Source organism: Sturnus vulgaris, chromosome 30 (genome assembly GCF_052056855.1).
Source record: "Sturnus vulgaris isolate bStuVul1 chromosome 30, bStuVul1.hap1, whole genome shotgun sequence".
Taxonomy (NCBI): Eukaryota; Metazoa; Chordata; class Aves; order Passeriformes; family Sturnidae; genus Sturnus; species Sturnus vulgaris.
In genome coordinates this window covers 2,391,629-2,400,227 of record NC_142272.1, presented here as the reverse complement: position 1 = coordinate 2,400,227, position 8,599 = coordinate 2,391,629, and the positions used below count along the sequence as shown (strand labels likewise).

General features: G+C 50.6%; 1 protein-coding gene across 1 annotated transcript; it reads left to right on the top strand.

Moving 5' to 3' along the window:
- The first annotated feature begins 2,545 nt into the window (after nucleotides 1-2,545).
- On the top strand, nucleotides 2,546-7,017 carry LOC106863512 (keratin, type II cytoskeletal 6A-like). Its single transcript, XM_014892986.2, has 9 exons — nucleotides 2,546-3,379; nucleotides 4,234-4,448; nucleotides 4,551-4,611; nucleotides 4,772-4,867; nucleotides 4,992-5,156; nucleotides 5,255-5,380; nucleotides 5,498-5,718; nucleotides 5,999-6,033; nucleotides 6,141-7,017. Exons 1-9 carry the CDS (start codon nucleotides 2,870-2,872, stop codon nucleotides 6,413-6,415), a joined length of 1,704 nt encoding a protein of 567 aa, XP_014748472.1. The 5' UTR covers nucleotides 2,546-2,869; the 3' UTR covers nucleotides 6,416-7,017.
- The last annotated feature ends 1,582 nt before the right edge of the window (nucleotides 7,018-8,599 follow it).

The following is an 8,599-nucleotide window of genomic DNA, read 5'->3' as shown; positions in this document are numbered from 1 at the left end:
GGTGAACACGGATAACAATGGATCTGGATGTTGGTCAAGCACCTGGCCTGTGGGATGACCAGATGGGATGCACAGCTCGGCACCCAGAGAGTAGGGGGAGCACCAGAGAGCCAGGTACCATCCCTGAGCAGCCGTGGGAACACCACAGGCTGGGAAGGTGTGATTCATTCCCATCCATGACCTCAGGTACCATCTTCTCCCTGAGAAGTCGATTAATTTCCCAGTGGCTCATCCTTGCTCCAGGAGCAGGAGGGAGAGATTTGGAGGAGTTCAGGAGGGGGTTTGGGAGGGGAGTCTGCAGTGTTTTATCTGAGCTGTGCTGTGGTTCCTCCACCATCCGGAGAGATCAAAGAGGCAGAAAATGCTGTCAGTGATGGTTCAGGAGTCCCACAACAGCCTCTGGGAGTTGCTGATGTTCCCAGAGTGGGTCAGGAAGCTGCAGACTGAGGAAGAGGTCCAGGAAAGGCTGGAGTGGGGTTTTCCAAGTAAGCTCTTGGAAAAGGGAGTTCTCCCTGCTTTGAAGGGTGCTGGAGATGGGATTGTAGCTGGGTTTTGCCCAAATAAAGTTGCTGAGTAGGCAATGCCTGTGTGAAGCTGGTGTTGTGCCAAGAGCACTTTGAGGTTTGGCTTAGGGCAAGAGTCACCTGTTTTGGTGCTTAATCACCTGTTTCAGTGTTTAATTTTAAGAGCCTGTTTCTTCTAAACTTTACAATGAGCTTTACATGGCGTTGTAGCGCTGCTGTGGAGAGTCATTGCGACACGTCCTCCGTGCTCTTGGCTGGGTCAGATGCGAAGCTGGAGCGTGGCTCAGTCTCCATCCACGTTTTCTGCCGCGTTCACATTTTCCCCGGTGTCGATGATTCTGCTGCGCGCAGCTCCTTGCGCAAGAGATCTGAGGGCATGGCTGGAGCCCAGCTGCCTGTCGAGTTTTACCTGGAGGAGACTCAGGTGACTCCAGGTTTGGAATAATCTGCACATCTTGTCTGAAGACGTCAGAGTGACTCAATCTGGGCGTCTTATCTGCAGGAGCTGAGTGTGGTCAGCACCCAGGCATCTGGCTGACTTTGCAGATCTTCCTCCTCGTTGTGGAACCTCCTGGTGGGATGTTCCAGTGAAGTCCTGGTCCCTTCATACCATGGGTTTGGCAGCTGGGAGGGAGGCCAGGAAAAGGGGCAAGCTATTTTCTCCACCTAAACCCGAGCCAGCCTGCTCTCCCAGGCTGCTTGCCATGAGTGTGCTGGGCTGCAGGATGGTCTGGAGAGCTTAAATCTCCATCTGGGAGATGAGCATGGAGAAACCAGCCCATCTTGATTGCAGTTGCTTTTGGAAGGGAGGGTGTCCCCTCCACACTGTGGGAGTGCTGTCCATTCTCCAGCTGCATGAACACACACCTGGGCAACCTTTGGCTAACCATGACTTGTGTCCCTCAAGGGTGGGATAGCCCTTGGCCAACTGTTTAGTCCATTAATGCTGGGATAAGTTTTGGCCAATTGTTGTGTCCTTCAATTGCTGAATAACTGCTGCCAGCTGTTGAGTCCCTAAGGGTGAGATAAGCTTGGCCAACAGTTAAATCCCCGTCAAGGGTAACGTCCTCCCCTCCCTCCCATTCCACACAGTCTGTGGCTCCAGAAGCTTCATACCAGTGACAGTCAACAACATTCACGTTTCTGATTCCTCCAGTGGCTTTTGGAAGTGCTCTCCTGGGCTGGTTTTCCAAAGTGTTTGCTGTGTCTATGGCCACCAGCTGATTCCTAGGGATGCTTTCAAACCACATTTACCTGCCCAAATCTCCTGTGCGACCGTGAAAGCAACAGATGCATTTGGGAAGCTTAAAAGTAGGATATTTTTTGACTGCTGCAGTGCTTTAAATATATATTTCCCTTGACTTTTATTCATGATTTTCAGGAAATAAGAATGAAGAAAATGTTGGTGTTTTTACCAATAAAATTAATAAATGTAACTAAAATATTTATTTGATCAGTGAGGCTCAGAATGTACCTGCAAGATGTCCTTCATGTGAGTGTCCAAATCCATTGCTGGGGAGCTGGTGCATGAAATTAAACATTATTGTCAGTCATCATTACAACATGCCTGGAGCGCCCTTTCCGTCCTCTGCGGTTTGACAATCCCTGTGGCCATTGGAAAAGCACAAGTAAGGAGCTGGACATCCTTGTTCCCTTGCTCTGGTGTTCAAAATCCCAGGACCTGGTTGTCTCAGACTTTCCCATCTGATGCTCTTAGGAAAGAACTAAGCAGCTCCTTTCCAGAGAAAACAGAAATGCTGACCCCAGTTAAATATTAATGATGTGGCATTTTTCCACTTGGAAAGCCATCGTGAATTTTCTGCTTAACAAGAAGATTTGGGGTGTGCTTGAGGGAATTGTGAAAGCCTCATTCCATCTGGGTTTCACCAAAATCCTTGGCTGGTGTGGAGTGTCAGGCAAAAAATCTGGAGTCAGACATCTGTGGAGTTGTTAAGAGCAGGCAGGGAAGTGGGAGGAGGAAAGAACATGACAACATCACTGTAAAACATATTTTTCCAGATGAAATAAAGATATGGGAGTCCATTTACTCACAGAGACCTGCCTTGGTGCTCCTGCTTTTCCTTCTGCACGGCGAAGCGGATTTCTGGGTGGAGTCACCAATTTGGCAAAAATCTGTTAACCGCACCAAGCTGATGAAGACAGTAAATTTGTTTCCTCTTCACGCCCAAGCTGTCCCAGCCCACCTCCAGGAGCAGATAAAAGGGAATGCTTGGAGCTGTGAAGCCAGAGAAGACTCTGAGCACTTCTCTCTGCCCTCAGCACCAGCTCAGCTCTGTCGATCTCTCCTTCTTCCCCAGTTTTGGATCTTTTGAGGAGAATCAACCATGTCTCGTCAGTCTGTCTGCAGGAGCTTCGGAGTTGGGAGCAAAAGGGGATTCAGCTCCTGCTCTGCTGTTGGTGGTGGCTTTGGAGGCGGTGGCCGGAGCAGGATCAGCTACAGCTCATTCTCCACATCCAGGGGGATTGGAGGTGGCAGCGGACGCTGTGGAGGATTCAGCAGCCGGAGCCTCCACAACCTGGGGGGCAGCACAAGGATTTCCATGGGCAGCTCTTACGGCAGTGGCTATGGATGTAGAATTGGTGGCTTTGGTGGAGGATTTCCAGGAGGATTTGGTGGCATTGGAGGAGGTGTCATTGGTGGAGGAATGGGCGGCTTTGGTGGCCCTGTCAGAGGTGGCCCTGGGTTCCCTGGAGGCATCCAGCCAGTGCAGGTGGACCCAACCCTCCTGCGGCCAGTCCACGTTGACATTGACCCTCAGATCCAGCAAGTGAAGTGCCAGGAGAAGGAGCAGATCAAGACTCTAAACAACCAGTTTGCCTCCTTCATCGACAAGGTGAGAGTTTGGAGCTGGACTTGTTTGGGAATGGGAAAACTGCAGACATTTCTTTTGCTCTGGAGAGGGAAATTTTGTCCTTCTCAGCTCAGTGTTGGGTTGTGATTGTTTCCATTGGGTTCCATCTGGTTTCCTCCTGAGGAAATGTCAAAATTTAGTATCCACAGAGAAACTGAACAACTTTCTCCAGGTTTGGTGGATGCACATTGGTTTTCTCTCCAGTCCAGACAGGCCAAAGTGATGGGGCTATACTCAGTGACCAAAGTGTTTCTTTTTCAGGGATAATTTTTGCTCAAGGAAATTAAAATCTAGGAATGAAATTTAAAAAAATTCCCAACCATTTCTTATTTCAGGTTAAGTGCAGATGAGTTCCCTTTAAATTATCTGAACTAGGAGAATATTGGTTATAAGTGTGCTCCATGTTTTTTAAATATATGACATGTATACGGAATAATTTCTGTGTCTGATAAGTGAAATGTTCTTGAATATGGAGACCAATGGCATTTCATTAACTGGAAGGTAAAAAAGGATCTGATGCTCCGGAAAATTAATGTCAAAAATCCAACTGGTATTGGAAATAATTTGTAAGATCGGAATGGAAGCATTTCAATAGCTACACCCTGCCTCCAAAAAAACTAACCAACAAAAAAAGAGCAGAAATACAGGAGAAAAGAGGAGGAATTTAAGGTTAGTGGGGGAAAGAAGGAGAAAAAAGGGAAGAATTTTCCCCTTGAAAGCAGTGATCGTGTTAAGGTTTTGGGGAATATTTCCCACGGCCTTCCAAAGCACCCGGGAGGTCTGAGCACTGGGATGTCTCTCTGGTAAATGTTTCACACACCCTTTGCTGGCTGTAGGTCCGATTCCTGGAGCAGCAGAACAAGGTGCTCTCCACCAAGTGGGAGCTGCTCCAGCAGCAAGGGCCATCCGGGCCCAGGAAGAACCTGGATGTGATCTTTGAGAATTACATCCAGAACCTGCGGAGGAGGCTGGAGTCTCTGCTGGGACAGCGGGGCCAGCTGGAGTCAGAGCTGCAGAACATGCGGCAGTATGTGGAGGAGTTCAAAACCAAGTGAGTGCGGGGACAGACAGGGACAGAGGAGCTGGTGCGGAAACCCCTCAGGTGGAGTGAGCAGGGGTCTCAGACTCTCACCTTGTCCTGCCCCCACCACAGGTATGAGGAGGAGATCAACCGTCGCACGGCTGCTGAGAATGAGTTTGTGGTGCTCAAGAAGGTGAGTCTGAAGACACCAGCAGGGGTGGGGTGAGAGGGGACAGGAGGAAAAGACATGGGAAGGACTCAGCTCCAAGATGGGCAGATCCCAATGGGAAGAGCCAACAGTTCTTGTGTGATGAGAGAAAGCCGTGGTCCAATTCTGAGATCCTTCCTTTTAGGATGTGGACTGTGCCTACATGACCAAAGTTGAGCTGGAAGCCAAGGTGGGAGCTCTGACTGACGAAATCAACTTCCTGAGGTGCATCTATGAGGAGGTAGGAGCTCTCTCTTCTCTGAGGGGCTGGACTTGCAATGAGGAGGCGAAACATCAAGGTTGGATTGGGTGCCTGGGTGGATTTAGGCTTGAGATGGTGTCTCTGACTCATGTCTTGGTTGCAGGAGCTGTCTCAGATGCAGACGATCAGTCGGGATCTGTCCGTGGTGGTGTCCATGGACAACAACCGGCACCTGGACCTGGACAGCATCATCGAGGAGGTCCGGCGCCACTATGAGCAGATTGCTCAGAACAGTCGGGCTGAGGCCGAGGCCTGGTACCAGAGCCGGGTGAGTTGGGAAGGGCTCGAGGTACCTGGAGCATGGGAATCCCCTGAGATTTTGGTCAGTTGTGTCACTGATGGACGTCTTTGTCCCTATGCCTGCAGTATGAAGAGCTCCAGAACACAGCTGGCCGGCATGGGGACAGCCTCCGCAACACCAAGATTGAGATCCAGGAGCTGTCCAGGAATGTCCAGAGGCTGCGGACAGAGATTGAGAACGTGAAGAAGCAGGTGGGGGTTGACCAGTGTCTCATGGGTTCCTCCTGTTTCCCATCCAGTTTGTGCCATGAGGATGCTCCAGTAGAGGGTGGGCAGAGGGAATAAAGAAATTTATTTTCTTCTCCACAGAACCATCATCTGCAGTCAGCCATCGCTGAGGCTGAAGAGAGGGGGGAGATGGCCATCAAGGATGCCAGGAGGAAGCTAGAAGAGCTGGAATGTGCCCTGAACAAGGACAAGGAGGAGCTGGCTCGCCTGCTGAAGGAGTACCAGGAGCTGTTGAACATCAAGATTGCGCTGGATGTTGAGATCGCCATGTATAGGAAATTGCTGGAGGGGGAGGAGAACAGGTGAGACCTCCCCCCATTGGCTGGGCCAGGGTTCTGTCCCCTCTTTGGGTCAGATTCATCTTTGATCACCCCTTACCACACATTTAATGTTGAAATCTGATTACTTTCCTTTCTTCCTCCAAACTTTGAAGCCCAAAACAGAAACATAGTCCTCCACCGGATATACCTCTCAGGGGGCTTGATTTATCTTATATGAAACAGGATATAAAAGGAATATTTGGGGAAAAGTTTTGCTTCCACTGCATATAGATTTACAGCTGATATTCCTTTCCCTACACAGGCTCTGCTTAGAGAACCCGTCCAACGTGAATGTCTGTAAGTATTCACACATTGTTTTCTGTGCAGAATTACCTTTATCTTTGGTTTTGTGAAGACTCCCAGGATGTTGCCTGGTGCTCAATGAGCCTCTCCCTCTCTTTCAGCTGTGGTGGGCAGAACTACCGTGTGTGGAGGCAGATCTGGCAGCTTTGGAGCCAGCAATGGCCTGGGTGGAGGAGGAGTGTGCACGGTTGGCGGTGGGAGCGTCATTGGCGGCAGCTGCGGTGTGGGAGGAGGAATCCTCAGTGGTGGCTTCTCCTCTGGGAGTGGGAGGATCTGTAGCACTGCAGGTGGCAACTTCATGGCCGGGGGGGGCTCCTCCTCAGTGCGGAGATGTGTCACCACCACAACGGTCAAATCCTCTGGGGTTAAATACTGAGCCCTCACCTCCGTCCTCCCAGGGAAAGCAGCACCTTCCTCTTCCTCCCACCAGCAGCACAGTCCCTTCCATCCCCCTCGGTATTCAGGAGGAAACAGTTTGTGGGGGAAATCTCCCCAAAGTGAGATTGAAAACAAGACACATCCCTCTGGCCCAGCGTGGCCCTCACTGAGCCCCACTGGGGTGAAACATCTCCCTCATGAGTCCCCGGCACTGCAGAGCTCCCCGGGGCTGCTGCACCAGCTGAGGAGGAGTCTGTGCAAAACTGCTCTTTCCTGTCACTTTTTAAGGCCCGCGTTTCCCCCACGCCCCCATGGGTCCCCTGCATCCTGCTCCAGCTGTGTCAGGAGCCCACATGAAGAGAAGGAAGGAGTTGATGTCCCATAGTCAGATTTAGGAGTGAGAAACAGGTCTCTGGAGTTGTCCACCTTCCCTAGGTGGAGCAATTTGGCAGCTTTAATGTTTCATGGATCCTTTTCTCTTTTCTCCTTCCCGCCTGGAGTGTGTGGCCCTGTTACCCCCTCTGTTGTGAATCAGCTGCTTCCTGCCAGTGCCCTGGCCCCAGGCTCCTTCAGAACCAATAAACTGCAGAGAGATGAAAATGTTTTTGTGTTGTCTCATCCTTCAATGCTCCCCATGGGCGGGGAAACACAGGTTTGTCCTGGATCAGGGTGATTGCAGGACAAATACAGATTGAACAGTAAAATAATTGAGAGTAGCCCTGGGAGAAAGACTTGGGGGTGCTGGTGGCTGAGAGCTGGACCTGCCCCAGCCCAGAGACCCCTGAGCCTGGGCTGAGCCCCCAACAGGAGCAGCAGGGGAAGGGGTGTTCTGCCCAGCTCAGGTGAGACCCCACCTGCAGAGCTGCTCCAGTCCTGGGGTCCCGCACAGGGAGGATGAGGAGCTGCTGCAGAGAGGCCAGAGGAGGCCACGGAGCTGCTCCAGGGCTGGAGCCCCTCTGGGGCCAGGCTGGGAGAGCTGGGGGTGTTCACCTGCAGACAAGTGAAAGGAGAATTTTGAACCCCTTCCAAGGGGCTCCAGGAGAGCTGGAGAGGAACTTGGAAAGGGAGTAATGGGGCAAGAGGTGATGGCTTCAAAAAAAGAGGGAAAGAGGAGAATTAGATAGGATGTTGGGAAGGAATTCCTCCCTGTGAGAGTGGTGAGGCACTGAAATGGATTTCCTTGAGATTGCCCCATTGCTGTAAGTGTCCAAGGCCAGGCTTGGATAGTGGAAGGTGCTCCTGCCCATAGCACAGGGTGGAATAGGATGAACTTTAAGATCCTGCCCAACCCAAACCCTTCCACGATCCTATGTTGAGCTGATTTAGATGATTTTGTGGGAATATCAAGGTGTTTCCTTAAGCATCACCCTGAGAACTAGGATTCATTATTCTCATTTGGGGTTTGGGTAGGCTGGAGCTTGGAGCAACCTGGTCTAATGGAAGGTGTCCCTGCCCATGGCAGGAGTGGAACTGGATGGATTTTAGGATCCCTTGCCACATTCTGTGATCATCTCATTCCAACTCCTGCCATGGAGGAGTCTCCAGTGGGTGGTTGGAGCCAGGGTGAGGAGGATAAATCCTCCCCGGGGCTGGCACAAGGATGAGCAGCACCCTCTGCCTGTCTGGCTGGGCTCTTACACCAGCTCCTCATCCGTGAGCGGTGGGAAGGTCTCACAACTCTGAGTGGACACAAATTACTCACAAAGGAAAAAAAAAAGTCAGCATGAAAGAATAAGCCAGAGCCCAGAACCTGCCATCAGAGCTCCAGGTTGCCCAGCCAGATTAGTCATTAGCCCTCTCCAAATTACATCCCATTGCAACCAAATCAATTTTATTTAATTAATGCTTGACTGGATTATTCTGTAGCTCTGGGAGGAGCGAGAGGTGAATCAGCCCTGGCTTCTCTGCAGTGTGTGTTATGGGAGGTGGGACCAGATGGGATTTAAGTTCCTTTCCAACTTTCAACCATTCCATGATTCTATGACCGATCTGGTGCAGATAAAATATGGAAATGGAAATCAATATTGTCAAGTCCTTGTCATCTAAATGAGCAAAATAATATTTGAACCAGTGTTACTTTCCTGCTGTTTTTCTTATTTACCCCTGAATTTCCTTCCAGTTCACCTTTCCGACTTCTGAATGATGTTTACACCAGGCTGCAATGTGTCTTATCGTCCTGTTT

Bases quoted from the DNA above. Each gene is read 5' to 3' on its own strand.
- LOC106863512 (XM_014892986.2), top strand. From the start codon at position 2,870: ATGTCTCGTCAGTCTGTCTGCAGGAGCTTCGGAGTTGGGAGCAAAAGG. The intron at 4,612-4,771 runs GTGAGTCTGAAG...CCTTCCTTTTAG, and splicing joins AGTTTGTGGTGCTCAAGAAG to GATGTGGACTGTGCCTACAT. The intron at 6,034-6,140 runs GTAAGTATTCAC...CCTCTCTTTCAG, and splicing joins CCCGTCCAACGTGAATGTCT to CTGTGGTGGGCAGAACTACC.